Here is a 24186-nt window from a genome sequence, read left to right on the forward strand (position 1 = left end):
TTCTTAAGTGATGCCAGAATTCTCATATACACTTTTACTCTTCAGATATAATAAGATATAATGCATTTCGCACAAACATTTCATAATATACATAAAAGTATAAATAAAGTTTTTAACATCTGACCCTTCTTTTTTCCCATTTATATTTCCCAGTTATCACAGAGAAACAGACTTAGTAACTTGTAATGTATGCACATATTTTATTGATACATATCAAGACAATAACCACCAATTTTTTTCATTAGTTGGACCTCCTAATTAAGTAGCTTAATCCTTTAAGTCTTCATGCCAAAACCAAAATAGTGTCCATATGACAGAAGCAACCACAATCTGATCTTCATGCATACACACTGAACTAGCAACTATTTTGCAACTACCTCTTTTTCTTTGAATGCATTTACCTCAAGTTTAATTAGTTTGAGTGTTTTGCAGAAGTTTTTTTAACGAATCATCACTCTAAAATTAATACGTCAATAAGCTATTGAGTATTTGCTTAAGACACAAAAGCCATATATATTGTCAATGATTTGTTTAAATGTTAGTGCGTTACTGAGGAGAAAACATGTGGTTGAAAAATTACACATGTTCCTCTTACGTGGAGGAGTCAACACTAGGAGGGAGTGACTGAAAGTCCATATCCCTAATCCTTACTCTAAACGTGTATGTATTTGATTAAGAAAGTGAAATGTAATTCTTTTGGTTAATATAGTATGGGTAGTGTGAGAAGAATGGGGATCACCTGTCCAACTTTTTTATATCTCATTGTGTGTCAACCCAATAGGAAATTGCCATCCATTTAAAAAAAAAATCACAAAATTATAAAGTAACTTTTTATGCTATTTGGTGTTGTTTGATTGGCTTGATACATGAGAACATACTTTTTAGGGACAAAAGATCCTCCTTAGTGTGAGACCACTCAATGACTTAGGTAGACTAAAACTCATCTTAACACGAGCCAAAACTATCTGAATGTGACATGCCAGAATTGAGACAGAGCAATCACATTAGGGTTAGTTTAAGAGTTGAATTTTGGAGGGAAATAGAAGGTTTGGAAGTCATGAAATATACTTCCGAGATAGCTCTCAACCCTTCGTTTTCCCTTCTTTTTCCTTCAAAATCCAACTCTCAAACTAACTCTTAGGGAAGATGGATGAAGTGTCTCTATTCCTATTCCAATTTTTGTTCCGATCCAATGAAAAAGTCTTACTTAATTAAAACTAAAAATTTGAAAGACAAATTAATATTTTTATATTATTTTGAAGATACTGATTGGCTAGGAAAATAGTGACTTTGGGACAAAGAATCTCATTCCCACCTTATGTACAACTATTAGCTTATTCTTAAGTGATGCCAGAATTCTCATATACACTTTTACTCTTCAGATATAATAAATGTTATTTTTATTTTTAAATATAAAAATAAAAGTAACAACTTCTACAAAAGGAATTGAGCAACAAGATTTTGGGATAATAATATAAATTTTTATTAAATTTCCAAAAAAAACTAAAAGATAAAAGGTTTAATTCCTACCATTGTTAAGAAGAAATACTCTTGTAGTAAAAAAATGAAGAGAATTGATGCAAGGGAGGGAGAGTTAAATGAAGTAATGCAGGGGTAAGCATGGGAAAAAGTCATATTTTGGGGGGTATGAAAGCAAAAGATTTATGACATGATGGGTGTCCCTACATTGTTCTCTTCACGTTTATCTCTTTTAGAACTTTAACGACATCGTTGTCTTTCTCTCTCCTCTGACGCACCCTTCCTTCCATTCCCCAGAAACAGAAACTTGTTTCCAATCAACAAAATCCTCAACGTCCTAAACTCTTGAACCGCATTTCCAAATCAATAATATATAAACAACAACAACACCCAATCACTGAATCAAACTCACCAAATTTCAAGAATCAAGACATTGCTTCGTAAATCATACTTTTGCATGATCTTGTTTCTTCTCACACGTACATTCATTTGATTGCTACCACGTTGCATTATTATTATTATTATTATACCATCAAATATTCATCCATTGTGATTCTCTCTGATTATATTTTATAAGATTCTCTGGCATATCCAACCTTCGAGGCTGAGTAAAATCTGCGGAGTTTGGATATTGCATGTACACTAGTGATATTTGTTTTCAAGTTTGCAACGATGTTTTGCAAGTTCAATGAGATATGAAAAGGGAATCACACGTTTGGGTTTTTGGTGAATTTGGAAATAGTGAGAATAATGGAATATACAAGGACGATGAGTTATGCAGTTGTTTATGTCATTCTTCTTTGCACGTTGGCCCAAGGGGGCTCAGAGGGGAAGCTGGGAGAGAACGATGATTTTTCCAAACATGATGCTTCTGATTTTTCATCATCGTCACTTCATTTACATGAAAATCAGGTACCCCATTTGTGCACATGTTTCTTCTTTTGAATAACGATCTTGCTTAGGATTCTTTTGTATATTCTGAAATCTAAATGAATATTGTTTCCCTGATTTTCATAGGTTTATCTTAAACTATAGTATCTTGATTCATTTTGTATGTACTATATACATGTACAATATGTGATTGATGCCTAGGGAGTAGAGTAATTTGTTTGTATTACTATAAAAGGTCCAAGATTAATTCATTTGTCAATTTTGTTAAATCTGATTTAGTTTAACATGTTACTATTCACAAAGGATAAATAGCATTACCATCTTTAGTTTAATAAGTTCTCTAATTACTTTTATACATATTTACAACAGAAGCACCCTGTTTTTACACATTAACACTAGATACTCAACTTTGTTTGTCAGACACCACAACTTTGTTCCTGCTGATTTGGATGTCTGGATACTTCATGGAAAGTAATAACACTTTCAGAAAAATGAAGTACTTTAAGTTCATCATTATATTGCTTGCACAGCTCTGAGAAAGGATTTGCTGTAAGCAATTTATTGGCAGAATAATAATTGGTGGAATGGATTACCATTATGCTATGATGAAAAAACAAAGACTTCTTTTTAATACCGAAATTTATTTCGAGTGATATGGTTTTGTAATTATGTTTGAAAGCTGGATGGAATTATGGGAAATGTTTTATCTTCTGGCCTATACTGAATGCTGTTATTCTCTTATTTGGTTGATACAGGTAGAGGTAGTATGGAAACATTGCAGGAAAGAATTGTTAGAGAGGAACAATGATATTGTCAAAGATTTTTACGGGCATCGACTGGAGGGAAGCAGTGACATGAGGTCTATTCTTCTTATAGAAAACAACATACAGAAAGAAACTAAGTCTCTGCCTCTCAATATGAAAAAAAACTTGTTGGATTGTGTCGGATTAACAAGTAGTCCTCCTGCTCATGTTTCTGAAGTGAAAACTGGCTCTAGATATTTGTTAACAAAGCATTCTGGACCATCCTTTGGTCATGGAAGAAATTTGATTTCTATATCACCAAGCCCTTCTAATGTTCCATCCCGCGGACCTGCATTGGAACCACAAAATGGTGGTTCAACACCAAGTCATGGCCCATCACCAGGCAGTTCTACTACACCATCACCAACACCAACACCGGGTCAGTCTAGCGATGATTTTTCACTCCTTCCAAGTATGTTTGCGCCATTTCCACCAGCATCACGTCAACCTCATCCTCCTATTTTTGGGAATTTTGCACCTGTAGTAAATGCTCCTCATCCTCCACCTCCTAACAACGATGACAAAAATAAGAAAACAATTATTATTGCTGCTGGTGTAGCCTCAGGAGTTATACTCTTGATAGGCTTGTTCTTCTGCTATCGCGAGATCAAAGTTGACAAAGATAATAAATCTTTACTCAAATTAACCTCAAAGGATTATTCTGGTGGTATGCTTATGTTTTGGCATTTTTCTTTCTCCCTATTAGAGTCATGCTATTTGAACATCATGTTTTGAACATCTTATTTGACATGATCTATTTTCATTTACTTCTAATCTTTCTTTGTTCCTATGTATCTAAAAAATACATCAGAAAAGAGAGCTTGGATGTCCTATTTTAATGACAATGTCAAGTCCTTCTGGCAAAAAGGATCCAGATTGTTCTTGTATTTTTCATCGTACTGTATATGATATCGATTCAATCAATGATTCTATGTTTTTTTCTTACTTCAGGTTCACAGAAGGTTATTCGTCTGGGAAATACTGATAAGGGAAGCTCTAGTATTAAGAATGGGAAGGACCCTTCTAAATTTAAAAGTGTGTCCATTAAGGCTAAAGATAACAATAACTCATTGGTTGATACATCATCATCAGAAGTTATGGGACAAACACCAGTACCTCTTCCGTCCCCTAGCCCACCACCACCACCGCCTCCAAAGCCACCTGCTCTTGCTCCTCGCCCGCCACCACCACCAAGAGGAGGTCATCCTCCACCGGCTCCTCCCAAACCAATGAAAGGTAAAAATCAACTGGCACCGCTTCGTCCTAAAGATGGAAATTCTAGTGAGGGTGGTGAATCTGATGCTCCAAAACCAAAACTCAAGCCATTTTTTTGGGATAAGGTTGCTGCAAAACCTGATCAATCAATGGTGTGGCATGAGATCAGTGGAGGGTCATTTGTGTAAGAACATTATAAGTCTTGGCAAAGTTCAAAGTTTCATTGAATGAGCAAAGTATAACATGCCAATTTGATTATTCTGACTTTCATAATTTAACTTCTCAGGTTCAATGAGGAAAAGATGGCATCATTATTTGGCTGCACCAACCAGAACAGAAGTGAAAGGAGAAAAGATTCACCAACTATTGATACTTCAGTACAATATATTCAGATTATTGACCCTAAGAAAGCACAGAACTTATCAATTCTTTTACGAGCTCATAATGTGACTACAGCAGAAGTTATTGATGCTCTTAAAGAAGGTGATTTTCTTTATCTCTCAGGGAGGAATCCCTGAAATTAAACGGCAAACTAAATAGAGCTTGAGCTTTAATAATTTGGGCCTAATGATGACAGTTTGACTCCAATGAAGTATTTTTTTTGGCTATGAGTGTTTGGTTTTTACTTTCTGTTCAGATGTTGAGCCTATTTCATATTCAGAATATTTTTTGCATATGTTGATCTTATTCTATGGTCACTGATTAGTAAATCCCCAAATTTTAAGGAAGCTCCTATGCTACTTAATGCAAGTAACTTAGTAGTGTTGTTTATTAGCATTACATGCTGCTCATTTGACATGCATGATATATATATCATCCCCAGACCCCACTAGGTGAGAGCCTCGTACATTGGTTCACCATATTGTGTTCATTTGACATATATATGTCCATGGAACCAATAATTTTGAATTTTATGCTCTAGCGTATATATTCACTTAGGACATAAAATAATGTCACTGTGATAATAGTCTGGTGAATATGTTAAGATTCACATTTTATATACTGAAGTTACATTCAGAAGGGTGTGTTCCTCAATTACTGTATGATTTACATCATTAAATTTAATATTAAGAATTGAAAAGCATATACATTTGTCTAACATTCCTCCAAGATTAACATTTGCATTTTACAACATGAACTACTTATGACAAGTGGATTGAATCAGGTAATGAGATTCCTGTTGAGCTCATCCAGACATTGTTGAAGATGGCACCAACATCAGAAGAGGAACTGAAGCTCAGGTTATTCACAGGAGAACTTTCTCAACTTGGCCCGGCAGAGAGGTTTCTCAAACTCTTGGTTGACATTCCATTCGCTTTCAAACGCCTTGAAGCTCTTATGTTCATGTTTATCCTTCTAGAAGAGTCCTCAAGCATTAAGGAGTCTTTTGCAACATTAGAGGTGAGATTGAGACTCCTACCTTTATTTTGAATCTCAATCTATTCCTTTTGTAGTATTCAGATATTATTCTCTAGCATACATATTTTTGAGGACAAAACTTTGTGTTTTCTCTATGTGCTCGTGATAAATTTTTCCAATAAGGATATAACATCAACATGGGCAACAACTCTTCAATGAACTGTCACACATGTTAATTGTTATATTATCTTTTTATTGGATAGCAACACCACAAGTACCTAAAGATGCACACCTAAGTTTTGTTATTTTTTTATTGAAGTTGTCAAACATTTTAATGGCTAACGTTATATTATGTACTGTAGAATTTTACATTTATTATGAGATCAGGATTCTATAGATATACTTGATAAACCACCCTAGTTAGCATGACGTTCAGGGCACCATAGCAAGTAGATTGATATATGATGTCTTCATACTGAGATACATATAAGTTACATGCATTTATGATATTTGGTTAGCATCAAAGAAAACAAGTTAAGGCATGCTAACAAGTGTAACATCCGAATGGCAGGTTGCCTGCAGCAAACTCAGGAAAAGCAGGCTATTCATGAAACTACTAGAAGCAGTTCTTAAAACTGGAAACCGCATGAATGATGGTACCTATCGCGGTGGTGCTCAAGCATTTAGGCTTGACACACTACTGAAACTCTCGGATGTAAAAGGAACAGATGGCAAGACAACACTGTTACACTTTGTGGTACAAGAGATTATACGTTCTGAGGGGATAAGAGCTGTAAGGACAGAAAGGGCAAGTAGAAGTGAGTCAAGTGTAGCAACGGAAGATTGTTTTGATGAAGGGAGTGAAGAATCCGCAGAACACTATCGACGTCTTGGCCTCCAAGTAGTTTCAGGTCTAATCAATGAACTTGGTGATGTGAAAAAAGCTGCAGTTATAGATGGAGATGCACTCACTGCTGCAGTGTCAAAACTTAGCTACGCATTGACAAAGACGCAAGATTTTCTGAACAATGAGTTCAAGGATATTGAAGAAGAGGGTGAGTTCAAACAATGCATGGAAAGGTTTGTGGAGAAAGAAAGAGATGATGTGACATGGCTTGTGGAAGAAGAAAAGAGGATAATGGCTCTTGTTAAGAGTACAGCAGATTACTTCCATGGGAATGCAGGAAAAGATGAAGGGTTGCGTTTGTTTTTGATTGTGCGCGACTTCTTGATAATATTGGACAAGGTGTGCAAAGAGGTGGAGGACACAACTATGAAGACAGCTAAGGCTTCTTACAAGAAATTAGAAGCTCCATCAACACCATCTTCACCTGACACAATTCGCCAAAACTCATCACCTACTGATCTACATAGAAGATTATTTCCAGCAATTGCAGAGAGGAGAGTGGACTACTCTAGCTCTGATGACGATGACTAGGGCTTTGCAACATAGTTTTGCTATGTATAGTTATATATGCACTGGTTTTGAATTGGAAGTTTATTGTTCTACTTCATCACATGGCAGGTATGGCTACCAGCAGAGTGAAAAGGAAATAGAACCCCTAGCTTGATAGTGAAATTCCTGTGTGCTATAATAGCTTCTGATTTCTGAAGGGATATATGTGTATATTATCATAGCCTGTCTGGGTGACTCCTTGAGTCCTGGTCGGTTTTTGAGTGATATAATATGTAGTATGTGTAGTATGTGTTGTGCCTTATCAAACCTTCAATTCTGGTAGCCAACTAGAACATACGAGGAAAGGAGAGTAACAGATGTGTATTTTTTGTTTTTTTGTTTCTCCTACTTACTTAATGGATGTGGTTTTTGGATTCAGTTAATGTTGGAACATTGAGCAGAAATGAGAAGTGTGATAGTTTTTATGGTTGAGGCAACTTACCAAGGTTCCTATTTGGTTTATTCGAACAAAAAATTGAAGGTGACAACAAGAAAAAAGGCACCAAAGTGATATAATGAATGTATTTTATAAAACACACACTAAAAAAGACATTAGGGTCGGTAGTTCATAATTTTAACATGTAAAATAAATACAAAACAGAAAGTGTGGCTACAAAGAAACTTTGCTATTCTCTATCCTTTCTCTGATCCCATCTAAATATGAGTTGCTCCTATAGTCTTTTCCCTTTGAACGGAACAGAATGATTGTAGGAAATATTGTTGAGTCAAGGAGGGAAGTGAATGATGTGAAGGAACTGATTATCATAGTCCAGGAGTATGTTTTGGGTCTACAGATGAAGATGAAGCTAAAGTGACTGGTTTGGTTGAAAATCTTGAGTGATTCTTAGTATTATGGACTTACAAGAGGAGGGAAAATTAAGAAGATCAATATTGCTGTATAAACAATTTCCACTTAACATCTTCAGTAATCTAAGTTTTTTCCCCAGGCAATGTGACAAGTAATTCAATGGCTATGTAATGAAAACCACTTGAACTCTGGTAATGATACATAAAATTTTCAGGAGAGGGTAGTTTGGTCATCTAAAATGGCTGCATGTTTCCATTTTTAGTACAAGAAACATGAAATTCTTGGACATATTCTGTAAAGCATATTTAGAAAAGCCAAACTCCAAAAAGCACTAAAGTTCTAAAGCAGTAATGAGTGGCTTCCACATGTTATATCTTACTCACTAATCAACAGAGGCAGTGGCAGAAGCAATATGCAACACAAAGTAGACCATGTACAAAACACAAAATCCCACCAATGGACAGAAAATGATGATGTGTGAAACCACATGAACCATCTGATTTGTTGTTTGACATAATTCCAATCACTAGCGCGGACATTCCAATGGCCGAAACCACCCTGATTAACAGCACAACCAAAATGAGATCAGAAAAAGAATGACAGAAAGCTTGATTAAGTGTTTATTTAATAACCTCTTTTAAAGTAAGCAACAAAGAAATGGTTTTTATGATAAGCATATTGAAATGAGAGAAGAAGAGCTTATAAGAATATTATAAAATAGTTTCATGGATTGTTCTCATAAACCCAGATAAGTTCTTCTAAATGCAAACCAGTAGTAGAGGCAGAGATACATTACCAAGTTAAAATAAGGAAAACCACTGAGATTTGCATATTAGAGGAAGCTTTCTCAAACTCTTGTTGAGAACAAATGCAACTGCAGAAACCAAGAAAGTTGGCTATAGCATGTGCTAGTGCAAAAAGTACTGTTGCACCCAACCCAAGCATGAAGGCTTGATGACTTGGCTCTCTACACTCAAATATCCATAGTCTTAAATGCTTAACCTGTTTGTTAAAAAAATATCAACTACTTCACTTTAATATAAATTCCACTGCATTAAAGATGTCCATGTAGGCTTGTATACATATTTCTTAAATGCATTTCAAAAAGTAAAGTCAGCTTCAAGCATACCTTGTTTTGTGCTATTTCAGCCTCAAAGCCAAGAATCCCAGCAGCAACATCCATTATTACAACCAGGAGACACAGGAAAATGCCTACTACTCTAGCCATTTGTGGGGAAAAGGTTTTTCTTTATGTTTCTGACTTGCTTTTGTTACCAAGTTCTCAGATGAGAAACAGTGGGAAAAAAGATGGAGTGGGATGATATATATTTTATTATATTATTAGAAAAAGCATATAGAATGATATTGGTGAGACTAAAAAGGGGGAGTAGTGGGTAAAAGCTTTAAATTTGCTTGTCTCATTTCCTTTTTTTCTCCACTCTTGGATTCCTTATTTCCTTGGGTATAATATAAAGGCAAGGAAAGGTGGTCACAGTATAGTGTGACCATAGGAATGTACTTTAATGTGAATTGGTAACTTTTTTTTAGACTTTTAATCTGGACTGCCAAATCATTTTATGCAAATAAAATTGCAAAATTATATTGAAAAATCAGTTTAATTTGTATATATTGCCATACTAGCATTAAAGCCAAATAGATTTTAAAGAACAATATTACTTGAATCTCTATCATAGCAAGGAGAAAATATTGAGGTTAAACATATTACTAAAATCTGCTCATTTATTACAAAATGTTGTGCTGCAGAAGAATCTCTTGCATAATGCTTCCATGGAGTTACTTCCACTTGTCTCACGTGCTCAGTATTGGTATATCTACACATAATATCACAACAACTGCATTTCTGAATAGCTGAACCTATAGTGAAGTTACAGAGTTATTTTCTTTAAAGCATTCTCCAATCCTATCTAGTCAAGTGAGTAAGGATTTTCTCTCTTATTTTCACACTTTCTATATTCATGTGTTGGGCTGTTGTAATATGTGTGTCTTTCTATATTCAGTGTCATCATCTCCAAACACATACTATCTCACATCTGAATGATTCAATGCTATAGTCTCAACAACAACACGTGTCACACGTAGCGAAAGTATGAAGTGTTTTGAGTGACACATAGAAGAAATATCATTGTTAGGATAGTCTTTTTCATTTGGCATGCTATCTAAAAATACACACCCCTTCATTGCTTTGTGTTTCCACCACAGCTTAACATACTCCTTTCTCTTACGCCATGAAATCTTACTTGAGGCAATTCCAAACACAAGATGATCAAGAGTGATAATGAAGAATGCACATGTAATAGCTTTGATGTGCCAAAAAGTAGCACTGATGCAAGAACATAAAGGCCACAAAATGAAGAGAATACTATAATGAAGTTAATCATATATTGGGTTTTAGAGGGTTTGTGAAATAACTTCATATTAACAAGGAAAGAAAAATGGATGTAGAGATTAATGAAGAAGCTGAAGAGGACTAATAATATAATTGGACGTTTGCATGGTTTACGTGTTTTGTCACTTTTGTGTGATAAAGAGTTGTGCTAGATAATTCAACAAAGTACCAGCGTGATCAACGGGATAAGAAAGATGAAAAGTTTGACGTATTAAGGTAGTTAAACTTCCATATCTGAAGAAAAGGTTAGGTCTGGAAGAAGAAACTGTCCTTGAGTTCACTTCCTCCATGCACCACTGTAATACATGAAAATGAGAATTTTCATAATTTTTAAATTTTATTTTATTTTAAAATCTGAACTTTTAAAAATCTAAGAGTTTAATATAGTATTTATGGATTGTCTATTGTGTAAATAATTATATGTTATTTATTGTTGTTTATTTGTATATATGTATATCACATGGATAATGAGAGTTTTGATGTTGTTAAAATTACTTCATTCAAAAATAATTTAAAATGTGGATTATTAAAAGTTGGTCTTCATATCCTCAGCAATTGTTTCTTTTCTAATTAGATTTCCACAATTGGGTGGTGATGTTAAATTGTAATTTGATTTATGTCATACTTGAATAAGAATGGATTGAAAGGTAACCTGGTGGGGGGAAAAGGATTGTCCACCATTCAAGTTAAGGTCTTCTATTCCTCCGCAACAGTATTATGACAAATGCCTTGGTTTAATAGTGACACAAGCAATAGATTGGCATAACAAAACAACACCATGTTCTGGGGCAACGCTAGTTTTATAGTATTTCATGTATGAAAACACAGTTATATTATAGGAAAGTTTAACATCATATTTCTCAAATTTTTATTTTCCTTTATTTACCTCAAAATTTTATAATTAGGATTAACAATTGGGCAGAACAGATAATGTTTTACATGCCCATACTTATACCATTTTACCATTCTATAATTAGGAATGGCAATTAAGCAGAACGGATCATGTTTTTACATGCCCATACTCATTCTATTTAGTATTTGTATTAGGAATGATAATTGGGCAGTGCCTATAATACTTTTAAGTCCCCATACTCATACCATTTAGTGTTTTTAGGCAGTAGCGGATCTTGGTGCAACGTTTAAGAGGGGCAATAATATTTAATTAAGATTAATTTAGTAAAAAATGTAAAGAAATATAATTAAGTTTCGAAATATCATGTTAATTCTAAATAACAATAATTAATAATTGAAGACGTTAAAGAAAAATGTGTATTTATTTAAAGTGATGATATTCGTTCTTTTAAATATATCAATCTATCGATTATTGAATTATGAGTAAAATTTTAAGCTATTTTCTTTTCAATATAAATAATCATGTTGTCTACATGATTTTATTTGGTTGTCTTTGTTATGAAAATGATGTATGTGTAGCAGCTAAACATAAAAGGTAAGATAAAACGAATAACTCGATCATATAAATAATATGCTTTCATATTTCCTGTATTGTCAAAGTTACACTTAATTCATATATGATTGAGAGTTTTTAGACAAGAATGACCAATAGCATCAATGATAAAATATTGACATTGACATCTTAAGTCAATATTCTCTTATTCATTGAAATCTATAAGATATAATTTTTGCACAAAAATACATATACTATCAATATTAAATAATTTATAAATTTTGACAGGATCCTAGGACTAGATATAATTTTTGCACAAAAATACATATACTATCAATATTAAATAATTTATAAATTTTGACAGGATCCTAGGACTTTTGATGTAAAGTTTGACAAACACAATATATGATTCTCGTAATCTATTTCATAAGAGTAAAATAATTATGAATATATTATTATAAACAATATCAATATCTATATATGTAAAAGAATTTGATCAATTATCTATGATTTTAAAAAGACCACACAAATTATACAAAGTATATATGTTGAAGAAAAAAAAGTAAAAAATCCGGGGCAGTTGCCCCCACCTGCCCTCACTAACATCCGCCACTGTTTTTAGGTCTCCATCCTCATACCATTTTGTAATTAGTAAGTAAGGATCTTGTGTTCGAAAGCATATATCAAAACAATTATATTATGCTATGTTAGTTAAAAAAAAAAATATTCATAACTTTATTAATTTTTGCTCCATTTTGATTGATTACGATAGAGTTTGGGACAACAGATCCTCGTTCAATTGATTCACGTTTGCATCTATAGTAACATTAGCATAACAAGTTTTGGGTAGTCTGTCTTTCATTTTATCTTTTCTCAGCTTAATATTTGGCTTTTCAAACTTCAATCACTACATTGATTCAGCAAGTCTTTCAATCCCCTATGACTTTCCTTCTCCCCCAACTTTACAAATCAGAATTCACTCAATCATAAACTTCAATACTAGAGTATAGTATTGGATGAAGATAATGATAGGTATCTTATAAAATTTTCTAATGATTCAGATTTTAAATTATTTTTAAACAAAATAAATTTATAAGCTATTAAACAAACTTTTAATTCTCTGTACACTAAAGGATCCTATACACTCGAGTAAGTATCCCTCCCATCCAATACCTAATTCAAAAATAAATACTTCTCTATAACTGTTCAATAAGTTGGATGACGTCATATCCAATATGATTGGCATTTTTGCCATCTGTGTCTATTAACTGTTTAGAGTTCACATTATTACTCTTCTAAAAACCAAATCTTCTTTACCAAAGAAATTTTATATTTCTATACGAATCCAATAGGATGTTGTATCATTTTCCTTAATTCCTTCCACTTACTCACATTGTGTAAATTTTAAAATAATTTAAGCTTCAACACTCTTTTTTTGTTGAGAAAATGTTGACATGCCATCAAATTGAGTTAGGATTAGTATATAAAAAATAATATTAAAAGATAAAGTTAACTATATTAATACTTCCTGAATTTTTATGAAATTACACAAATCATTCCTTAATTTTTTACATCTATATAAAACTCCTAATTTTTATATTAAACAAAAAATGATAAATGTAATTAAATTAAACAAAATATGATATATTGTGGAGACAAGTACATTTTCATTATTTTTTGTTTATTATAAAATACATCAATAATTCTAAGGATATATTGTTTAAATCACTCTTATAGTATAATACAAGGAATAAAAAAATAATGAAAATGTATTACTTGTATACTTTTGTACTTGTTTCCATAATATATCATATTATATTAACTTAATTACATTTATCACATTTTTTGTTTAAAAAGTTAACATTATTTCTTGCACAATGGTAATGAATGTAATACATGTATGAAAACCAGGAGATTTTTGTAAGAGTAAAAAATGAATAATTTGTACAATTTCATTAAAACTCAACAAAAATTAATTTAATCTAATCTAAAAGATACATAATACTTTTATCTTTATATATACACTAACAAGATATTTTTACTTTCTATTTACATCAAGATGTTCACTTTTAAATGGTGAGGTGTCCCTTTTCTCTCGTCAAAAGCGTGTAAAAAACACATGCTGAGAATCTGGCTGTAAAGCTTCATTCCTCAGTTTTAGATCATACACGTGGAACAAATCACCCTTAAGAGTGGTTTGTGGTAGTGGACAAAAACATATTAGCTTCAATTCACAAATTTTTGGATCCAACCATCCAACTCATGAGTGAGTGAGTGACATATAAGTTTTGTACCATACTCAATTTCTCTTGGTCATATGCAACAATAAATCTTTACCATTCAATAAATCTCTTCCTTTGGCCACTCATTTGGGTTGGTAAATACTCAACCATATAAAAGCATGTCTCATGACATGACAACCTATGAATCATTTGATGAACCTTAATCATAGTTTCATAGTTTCAGCCTTTCTCTCTATTCATGAACTTGTGAAGTCACAGATTCTATCTTCTTCTCCTATTACTTAATTGACCCCTTTTTTGCATGATTGAAAAAAGACAAAAGGGGTGAAATTAAAAACACTAGTGATCATTATTGATGCATTGGTATTCTTGTCCTTGTCAAGAGAAACTGTGAGTGATTCAAAAAGAGAATTGCTATAAAGGGTTGTTGTACTCATCTACAAAAAAATAAACTTCATCATTCAGCTAGTTATTAATAGAACTTCTCAAAATGTGCAATGGTGCAGAAATGGTGGCTCCAACAAGAGGTTCAAGTTCAACACTTTGTGAACTATGTGGGTTGAAGGCTTCATTGTATTGTCAAGCTGATAGTGCATATTTATGCAGAAAATGTGACAAAGTGGTTCATGAAGCCAATTTTTTGGCCCTTAGACACATAAGGTGCTTTTTATGCAACACATGTCAGAACCTTACAAGAAGATATCTCTTTGGAACATCATTGGAGGTTGTTTTTCCAGCAAATATAAGCCCATTAGAGAATCTTCCTAATAACAGTTCCCACAGAAACTGTTCAAGAATACAAAACAGATATTTCGAGTTTCTCTAGTTTCCATATTTTTCCTTTGAGGATTTTCTTTTCTGGGTTTGTTTATGTTTGATATATAGAGCTTAGTGAACATCATCTTAGATAGGGAAGTGCTAAAATAAATCTCAGTGTTAAGATTCAGAGAAAAAGTTTCTAATACAGCAACTGAAGCCGAAGAAGGCATGTGCAGTGTTTTAGATTTCTTTAAACTTGTAGCACATGGAGTTTAATCAAATATATAATATCTTTGGTTGTTGATTATATATTATGATAGATAGCAAGAAGATATAATAAAAGATGAGTGTAAATTCCATGTATTATTTTTTCGTAAAGAGTCAACGATATAAAATATAAATGATGAATATATAATAATACAATGATATAAAACTCATATTATTAGTGTATATATTTTTTCTCATAAAAGATTATATATGCTATTAGTTGTTCATGACAAATCATACCGTAAGATTACACATCCTCACAAAACAACTAAGTATAAGATTAACTGTCATGGGTCCAAATAGTTGTCTCACGAACATGATTTTATTCTCTGTATCTGCTGAGATTTTTGAAGTAGTTCCATTTTAATGCAGGAAGGAATCCACAAGTAGTTGTACTCAACCATTAGAAGAATTGGTGGGAGAACTTTTAACTAAAAAATATATGTGGGAGTTTGACGATATAAAACCTTAAGATATTAGGAATATGAATTCATCCAATTTTTAATTCATTCATTTTTACACTAATGTAACATGAGTATCAAGTATAGCATGATAACAAGGGCAAAGGGACTTTGTTTTAAATGTGGGGAAAAATATCACCCAACCCAACACAAATGTCCAGAACGCTCTCTTCGATTATTGATTTTGGGTGAAGGTAAAAGTGGAGATGATGACGGTGAGATTATTGCAATTGAGGCCAGTGTTATTGAAGAAGACGATGACGGGGAAGCAGAATGCAAAGTAATCGGGGTGATGGGGAGCATGGGAGAATATCACACCATGAAGATAAGAGGAAAATTGGCAGGAATTGACGTGATGGTCCTAATTGATAGTGGGCCACCCACAATTTTATCTCTCCCACCATTACTACGGCTCTAGGTCTCGCTATTACTCCAATGGCAACAAAGAATATCAAGCTCGGAGATGGTCACAAGATACTCTCCAAGGGAATCTGTAAGGGAATACGAATCAACTTAGGGCCACAAACTTTTGAAGTTGATGCATTAGTTCTGGAATTAGGCGGTTTGGATGTGGTGTTGGGAGTGTCCTGGCTAAGCACATTAAGCAAGGTAGTGATGGATTGGAAAAATCTTACTATGCAATTCTGGTATGAAGGAACAATGGTGAAGTTGCTAGTCAAGGTTGTGACCGAGTGGAACAGGGGCTCTTAAACTCTTTTCTAGAAGACGCGGGTAGAAGGGCAATTGATGATTGGTGGTGGACACAAAAAGGTGTTAATGACAGCGTTGAAGACAAGGGGGGACAAGAAGACGTCACTCGATTGTTGAGCCAATTTCAAACAGTTTTTCGGGAACACATTAGATTACCCCCAAAGAGGAAGCATGTCCATCACATTCAGTTATTGGCAGAATCTAGTCTGGTTAGTGTCAGGCCGTATAGGTATCCACACCATCAAAAAGATGAGATTGAGAAGCAAGTTCAAGAGCTACTAAATGCAGGGGTGATTCGTCCGAGTATGAGTGCTTTCTCTAGCCCCGTGATTCTAGTAAAAAAGAAAGATGGTTCATGGCGTATGTGCGTTGATTATCGAGCATTGAACAAAGTGACTATTCCAGATAAGTACCCCATTCCCATTGTAGATGAGTTGTTGGATGAATTGTTTGGATCAACTATTTTTTCTAAAATTGATCTAAGGTCGGGGTATCATCAAATTCGTGTCCATGAAGCTGATATTCACAAGACCGCTTTCCGAACACACAATGGGCACTAGGAATACCTTGTTATGCCTTTCGGATTGATGAATGCCCTAACAACATTTTAAGCTACTATGAATGATGTCTTTAGGCCTTTTCTTCGAAGCTTTGTTTTGGTATTCTTTGACGACATCTTGGTTTATAGCAAGACTGAAGCATAACACCTTCATCACTTAAAGCAAGTGTTAGAGATCCTGCAGAATCACTGTTTTGTTGCAAATGAAGCAAATTGTAAGTTCCGCTGTGAATATGTTGATTATTTGGGTCATGTTATATCGGGCACTGGGGTGGCTATTGATCTGAGGAAGGTGCGGTGTGTTGTGGATTGGCTAGTGCCTAAAAATGTTAAAGGAGTTCGGGGATTCCTAGGCCTCACGGAATATTACAGGAAATTCATACGGGACTATGGAAAAATCGCTAAACCACTAACTGAATTGACTAAGAAGAATAATTTTGTGTGGAGTGGTGCCGCTTCGGAAGCCTTCACCACACTTAAGATTCGAATAACTACCTCTCCTGTGTTAATGTTGTCGGATTTCACAATGCCTTTCGAAGTCGAATGTGATGCATCTAAGAGGGGTCTCGGTGTTGTCTTAATGCAAAATAGAAGGCTCATTTCTTATTTCAGCAAAGCCCTGTCGGCTGGAAACTTGGCTAAATCAGTGTATGAAAAGGAATTAATGGCCTTAGTCCTCACCATTCAACATTGGAAGCAATATTTAATGGGTAGACCATTTGTGGTTTATACGGATCACAAAAGTTTAAAACATTTTTTGCAGCAACGCATTTCCTCTCCAGATCAGCAGTGTTGGTTGGCAAAATTGTTGGGACCAATTCGAAGTCAAGTACAAACCAGGGCTTGAGAACAAGGCCGCTAATGCTCCATCCAGATGTCATGATGAGGTAGAATTTAATGCTCTATCTCTTATCCTACTTGGGTTGATGCAGATAAATTGCTAGATGAGGTTAAACATGATGCCTCAATGCAAAAAATAATTGAGGACCTATAAGCTGATTCGTCTGCAAAAATGGGTTTTTCGGTTCAGCAAGACATTTTGTTCTATTAAGGTCGTTTGGTATTGTCTACTACCTATCATTCCATTCCTCTACTCTTGAACGAATTTCATGTTTCCCCTATGGGAGGTCATTCGGGTTTCCTCAGAACATATAGGAGGTTAGCTGCAAATTTATATTGGCCTGGCATGCAAAAGATGGTCTGTGATTATGTAAGAGCGTGTGATACTTGTCAACGGCAAAAATATACAGCTACAACATCGGGGGGCTTACTTCAGCCCCTCCCTATTCTGAATGTTGCGTGGGAGGATATATCTCTTGACTTTGTCACTGGTCTCGCTAAGTCTAAAGCGTTTGAAGCAATTTTGGTTGTGGTGGATAGGCTTTCAAAATACAGTCATTTTTTATTGTTGAAACATCCCTGTACTGCAAAATCGGTGGCTGAGCTGTTTGTGAAGGAAGTCGTGAGATTACAGGGCATTCCAAAATCACTAATCAACAATAGAGATCCATTGTTTGTCAGCCATTTCTGGATGGAGTTTTTAAAACTACAAGGTACACATTTACGCATGAGCTCCGTTTATCATCCTGAAACAGATGGTCAAACGAAAGTTATCAACAGGTGATGTTTTGCATCGGGTCAACCAAAAACTTGATCCTATTGGATCCCATGGGCAGAATTTTGGTATAACACCACCTTCCATGTCTCCATCGGCATAACACATTTTGCAATGGTGTATGGCCGACCCCCACCAAGCATTCTTCGTTTCCTCAGTAACTAGACTAAAGTGGCAGTCATGGCTTTGGAGTTAGAAGAAAGGGATGAGGCTTTGGGTCAATTAAAGCTTCATCTGCTACGAGCTCAACAACAAATGACCAAATATGTAGACAAGAAGTGACGTGATGTGTAGTTTGACATTGGTGAATGGATGTTTCTCAAATTAAGACCTCACCGACAACAATCATAATTTTAGGATATGCGTGAAGGAGTGAAAGAGTTTATAAGTAGGAAAAGTCCATGGAACTAATGCCTTAAGGTTTTGGTTCAATACGTGATGTCTCACTTGTGACTCTTCACTCTTCCCATACCTATGTAACAATGGAACTCCTCGGTGGTTGGAGACTTCCCGATCGAAATCTGGTCCAACAGTAATAGTAAGCCCAAGATTTGGAGGGTCTATGAGAGGAGACGTGGGAAAAGAATGAAGGAGGCTAAGCTAGCAAAAGAAAAAGGGGGAAAAGGGAAATCAGTTGGTATTTAGCACATGATGGAGGTAGAGATAGGTGTCTAAGAATTCTGTTAGAGAAAGAGAAATAGAGAACCTTCTCTAGGATTGATAGCTGAGGCTATCAATAGTTATTTTCATACTTGATAAGTGTAATATGTTCTTCATCATATCAATACAAAAGTTTACCATTGTTTACCTTTCTTTTCTTCACTGCATTTTCATATTTTCGACTGTCACAACTCTAACAGACATCAATAGTGGTTAGGGCTATGTTTGTTTTGTCCATGCATGTGGAGTGTGGATTATGGAATTGATAATTCTTTGAACATTTTTAATCATACAAATCAGTAGTCATATTATATTGATCCCACCATGTCATTTTATAGTATTTCTCTTTATGCAAATCAAGGAACTCTTCACTTCAATTATACATGATATAACTCTTAAAAACTCCAGCAAATTAACAAGCCTACAACAATTGGAGCACTGGTGAGAAACCAGCAGAAATTTCATAGATCTTGGCCTTTAAAAAATAAAAAGGCTTAGAATTTCAAGAGTTAGTTGCTATTTCAAATTCCAATTTCATGTGAGAAACCAGCAGAAATTTTATGTGTAAAACAAATTATTGTATGCACTCCTTATGAGCCATTTGTGTGTGTCATGGAAATATATTATTGATGTTCAGAAAAATTGTACAATTAAGTATGAAAGCAAATATCAAACGTGGCATCACACAGAAGTTCATTGTGTATCATATTAGTTCTTTTTACTGATATCTCCCTTCTTTTATCTGTAGCATATTAGTTTTACAAAATAATATTCCAAGTCCTTTTTTCCATGTTTCATGCTCCAAGATCTACAGATACTAGAAATAACATTTGTGAATACAATCACTATAATCTTTTATATCATAGAATGAACAAATTTCCTTGAAGGCATAGACACAATTATTGTACTATTATTAAAAAATGAACACTCCATCACTAAAAGGGTATGGAGCAAAACTGCAATAACAGTAACAATAACTAAGGAATGACATAACTTGTCAAAGATGCATATGATTGCTCCAGCAATCAGGTGAAACTAGCTTTTCACATATTAACATATGATTGTGCTCATAATTCCAATGAAAATGGATAAAAAGAAGAGGTTCCAAAAAATTGTATCTTCTACTAATGTAATTGGTAGAAAATATGAGGTTGGCTGTAGTTGCTTGCCAAACACTAGTTTCCTTTTCATTCTTTGATAGATGCTATTCACATATGACACAGCCTCTCTGAAACACATAAAAAATTGCAGGTATTATTATTCAAGTTGCATAACAATCACCTCCAAAACAGGAAAAAGAAAGTTAGTACACCTGTGAATAGAAACAGTGAAATCCAAATCCAAATTTTCACCATAAAAAAAGAAACATTCTTAAAAGACATATTACCTTGAAATCTATCATAGAAGAGTGTATAAAATGCTATCTCCAACCCTATGCTTTATGGAACAAAGGGTCTTAGGTTAGTTATCATAGAGCATAAGCAAATTAAGAACCACAGGCATCGGGCAGGATTATGCACTCAATTAATAGCTGTTTGATAATAATTTATATATCACTCAATTCATTTCCCTTTATAAATTTCAGGAAGAAAAGAATTGGTTTTATACATGAAAAGGTTATCTTGGTATGTTTGTTTTCATCTAAATGTTAATAATGCCATGATTATACAACCTATTAAAAGTTCTAATAGATTTGTATTTCTCTATCAATCTACTAAGTAGCCAGATTTGATGAACTACCTTGATGCAATAAATTATCTTCAATTCATAAGAAAATAACACAGTGCTTAAAAATTGGAAACAAAATAATGTATTCGCATATGTACAGTAACTACCCTATCAATTTGAGTCATATCTTGCATTGAAAAGTAGCAATTGTAGATAATATGGTTAGAAACTCTTCTCCCCTCGAGGATCATAATCGAATTCTTCACCAGCTTTCACAAATCTACCTTTCACGCGTTTTCTCGTATCAGCCCTTGCTTTGCGAGATTCATATCTTATTTGCTTACCAAACCTACAAAAACAAATTCGAGCAAACTACTTAGGATTCCTTACCATACAAAGAGCCAAAGAGTTGAAGATACATACCTCCGAGTTTTCTTTTTCTCAAAGTATCTCAATTTAGCTTTCTCCCTGGCTTGTGGGGTCGAAGCCTCCAAAATTGATTCCCAAGGAGGTGGTTCACCTGTCATAAAACCTGGTGGTAATCCACAATCTTGAAAATCTGTAGTACTACTTTCACCAGTGATGTTGGGCAATGAAAGTGGCATGCTTGAATGAACTTGTCCATGATGAAATCCTAAATTGATGTTTTCATTGCCGTTAGGAGGCATAGGCTCGCAAATCGCATTATTGCTGATTCCCTGCATCATACTAGCAGGGCTATCATCTCTTGATGACTGAAAAGCCACACAATCTTGTTGGAATGATGATGATGCCTAAGAAAATTACAAGAGTGACAATATTAGTTTCCGGCATTTGTTTCTCGATTAAACCTTGTACAGATAAGGATTTTTAGAGAGCATAAAACTTAAAGAAAAAGTTGCTGCTAACCTCCATGGCACTCTCAATAAGATATTTAGATTCTGATATCTTTTTCCACATTAATGAACAGTCTATTTCCCCCTTATCAAGGTGATATCTTGTGGCAACTTGAGAGCAATCAAAAATTTCATCTCTCTTTTCAAAATTAAGTTTAAAATTATCTATGTTGAGATCATCGTCATCGCTGATTCCTAAGCCCTTAAGATTCGGACATTCCTGCAGCTAAATGGTAAAAAGTAATTATTATATAACAAAAAATATGGTTCAACTTTTGGTTAATAATTAATAAAGATAACATAGTATGGTTAGAATTAGTTTAATGTACAAAGTATGTTACTACCTCTTACAGTGCAGGTTCTGAACACTGTTGTCATTAGTATAGAACTTGTTTCCTTGTGAAATAAATGAAATTCAAACTATGTATACGTCAATCAAATGAGCATTATCATTAAAATCAAACTAATATGCATATGTTACTGAACATTAAAATAAAACTAGAAGGTATTAGTAGTAATAATATACCTCTGGAAGGTTCGAGTCCTGTGGACAGAAAATTGTCTGATCCATCGTGTACGGCGCGTGATTTGGATTTTGTTGTGGAATGGTGGTAGGTTGCTCAACCCAAGGCTCAGGTTTAACACATTCTTCAATTTCATTCAACTTGCCACTCACCAAATCAAAAGTGTCAATGCCATCATCGTTATTCGGTTGCTCTTGCTCAAAAGACTTGCTAGTGCAAGTGTCATTTTTACTAGACAATGTTGTACTAAGTGATTCCCAACCATGATCTAAACCACCACCACATGAGGAAATGGCATCAATCACAAAGGACAAGAAACTAGGCAACTCAGTTAAAGAGGGACAACCACTATAACATTCCAAAGCCTGACGCCGATGTCCTAATAGAGAACACCCTTTATGGTTCCAATCACAACCTTGACATAGAGACACTTTTTCATCCATGCAGTAGACAATTGCTGATTGAGAATTGCACTTGTTACATAGAACAGAACGTGAGTGTCTATAGGATAAAGCGTTAGCACCATGTACACTCACATCACAATTCAAGCATAGACGAGCAGAATCTGATTTGCAATAAACCACAGCTCTTACAACCACACAAAACTCACATAGAGGTTCCATGATCCAACTATGTGACTCTCTTCAATATTAATCAAATTTCAATGCTAAATAAACTATTCTGCAGCTTTCCAGCCTTGACCAGATAGCTTTCAACCCTTTATCATGTCAAGAAACCAAAAAAATACCATCACAAATAGGAAAATCTCCATTTTACATAATTTATTGTTCTATACATGCATTATATATACATAACTATCTATTTATCTCTAGATACAATAATATATAGTGACATTTAGTGAGAAACATTTTAAAAATGCCAGAACAACAAATTTTGATCATACAACCATGATGAAGAAGATTTAAAAGCTACCTAATAATCACATTATGACTTAAAAATCAGATATTTATCACACTGAAAAATGACCCAGAAAGAGTGTTAATCAACTCACATTGGTTGTCACGTTCTCCTGTTCTAGTAATTTGTACCCAAACATTAGAAATAAAGAAAGCCCTCCGAATATGGATCATTAATCTGTTCATTCACCAATAAGAACCCTTGAACTAATAAAAAATACTTATTAGTATTAGTATATATTGATTGACCCCTTGTGATGCTAAAATCAAACAAGAAAAAGAAAGTGATTGCACATTTTTGAGGGTGGCGAGAAAAGGAGGGAGCTGAGACAGTTAACAACAAGAGTGATTTATAGATGAACTTGATCATACACGTGTTGAAATTGGGGTAGAAAGGGTTTTGGTAGAAAATTTCAGCCCTTTTACTAGGATACTGGATCTGCATTAAATCAACAAGTAGGAGCACATTTTAATTGTGTGTTTATCCTAGAAGTAGCAGCACGTGTGATGTTGAGCTTACATTTCGGACCGTTGTTCAGTAGCTTGCGGAAAAGTTAATAATGTTGCTTAAATATGAGTGCAAGTGTGTAACTAATGAAGTATATCCGCATGTAAATGTATTAATATGGGCATGATCTGGTATTTTTGTTACAACAGAATTCTACAAAGATTAATACTTTTTATAATGAATGGAATAAATTGGACATTATTATTATTTACCTTAATAAATTTAGTTTATGAAACAAATATATTAAACTCAAGCTCAAAATTAAGTTCTCTGTATTATATGCGCATGGTCGAGTATTCTTGTCTTGTTTGAGCAAAATCTTATAAAGTTTAATACTCTTGATTATGAATGGAAAAAACTAGACTTTATTATTATTTACATTAACAAATTTGTTTCACGAACCACATGTGTTAAAATTCAAGCAAAAAATTAAGTTTTGAGTGTAACTAATGAAGTGTATACTAATGCATATCTTTTGAGATTTTTTCTAGGGATATGTATTATATTCTCATGAGTATTTTTGTTCGAGCATAATCTTATAAAGTTTAGTACTTTCGATAATGAATGAAACAAAGTGAACATTGTTATTATTTAAC

At 34.1% G+C, this 24186-nt stretch overlaps 3 protein-coding genes across 4 annotated transcripts; 1 reads left to right on the forward strand and 2 right to left on the reverse strand.

Annotated features, from left to right (window-relative positions):
* LOC109363261 (formin-like protein 3) lies at positions 1672-7602 on the forward strand. The gene is made up of 6 exons (XM_019609462.1): positions 1672-2391; positions 3126-3840; positions 4125-4572; positions 4675-4871; positions 5554-5789; positions 6319-7602. Exons 1-6 carry the CDS (start codon positions 2230-2232, stop codon positions 7183-7185), a joined length of 2625 nt encoding a protein of 874 aa, XP_019465007.1. The 5' UTR covers positions 1672-2229; the 3' UTR covers positions 7186-7602.
* On the reverse strand, positions 8080-9381 carry LOC109363262. The gene is made up of 3 exons (XM_019609464.1): positions 9141-9381; positions 8808-9013; positions 8080-8569 (listed from the first exon to the last, which is right to left on the reverse strand). Exons 1-3 carry the CDS (start codon positions 9237-9239, stop codon positions 8398-8400), a joined length of 477 nt encoding a protein of 158 aa, XP_019465009.1. The 5' UTR covers positions 9240-9381; the 3' UTR covers positions 8080-8397.
* Positions 20060-23379, reverse strand: LOC109363392 (putative zinc finger protein CONSTANS-LIKE 11). 2 transcript variants are annotated; one of them, XM_019609641.1, is made up of 5 exons: positions 23178-23379; positions 22168-22883; positions 21655-21867; positions 21190-21500; positions 20060-20326 (listed from the first exon to the last, which is right to left on the reverse strand). In XM_019609641.1, the coding sequence occupies exons 2-5, from the start codon at positions 22786-22788 to the stop codon at positions 20149-20151; spliced, it is 1323 nt and encodes a 440-aa protein (XP_019465186.1). In that variant the 5' UTR covers positions 22789-22883; positions 23178-23379; the 3' UTR covers positions 20060-20148. The 2 variants fall into 2 exon arrangements, with proteins under 2 accessions (XP_019465186.1, XP_019465187.1); XM_019609642.1 differs by lacking the exon at positions 20060-20326 and adding an exon at positions 20335-21115 and having other exon boundaries at positions 21190-21539.

The sequence above is a fragment of the Lupinus angustifolius genome, chromosome LG13 (genome assembly GCF_001865875.1).
Source record: "Lupinus angustifolius cultivar Tanjil chromosome LG13, LupAngTanjil_v1.0, whole genome shotgun sequence".
NCBI classification, from domain to species: Eukaryota; Viridiplantae; Streptophyta; class Magnoliopsida; order Fabales; family Fabaceae; genus Lupinus; species Lupinus angustifolius.

Coding starts and splice junctions, on each gene's coding strand:
- LOC109363261 (XM_019609462.1), top strand. CDS start 2,230: ATGGAATATACAAGGACGATGAGTTATGCAGTTGTTTATGTCATTCTT. Junction 4,573..4,674: donor ATCAGTGGAGGGTCATTTGT/GTAAGAACATTA, acceptor TTAACTTCTCAG/GTTCAATGAGGAAAAGATGG. Junction 4,872..5,553: donor TATTGATGCTCTTAAAGAAG/GTGATTTTCTTT, acceptor GGATTGAATCAG/GTAATGAGATTCCTGTTGAG.
- LOC109363262 (XM_019609464.1), bottom strand. CDS start 9,239: ATGGCTAGAGTAGTAGGCATTTTCCTGTGTCTCCTGGTTGTAATAATG. Junction 9,014..9,140: donor CTGAAATAGCACAAAACAAG/GTATGCTTGAAG, acceptor TTTAACAAACAG/GTTAAGCATTTAAGACTATG. Junction 8,570..8,807: donor GTTTTCCTTATTTTAACTTG/GTAATGTATCTC, acceptor GCTGTTAATCAG/GGTGGTTTCGGCCATTGGAA.
- LOC109363392 (XM_019609641.1), bottom strand. CDS start 22,788: ATGGAACCTCTATGTGAGTTTTGTGTGGTTGTAAGAGCTGTGGTTTAT. Junction 21,868..22,167: donor AGGACTCGAACCTTCCAGAG/GTATATTATTAC, acceptor TTTACCATTTAG/CTGCAGGAATGTCCGAATCT. Junction 20,327..21,189: donor GAGAAAAAGAAAACTCGGAG/GTATGTATCTTC, acceptor TATGTGTTTCAG/AGAGGCTGTGTCATATGTGA.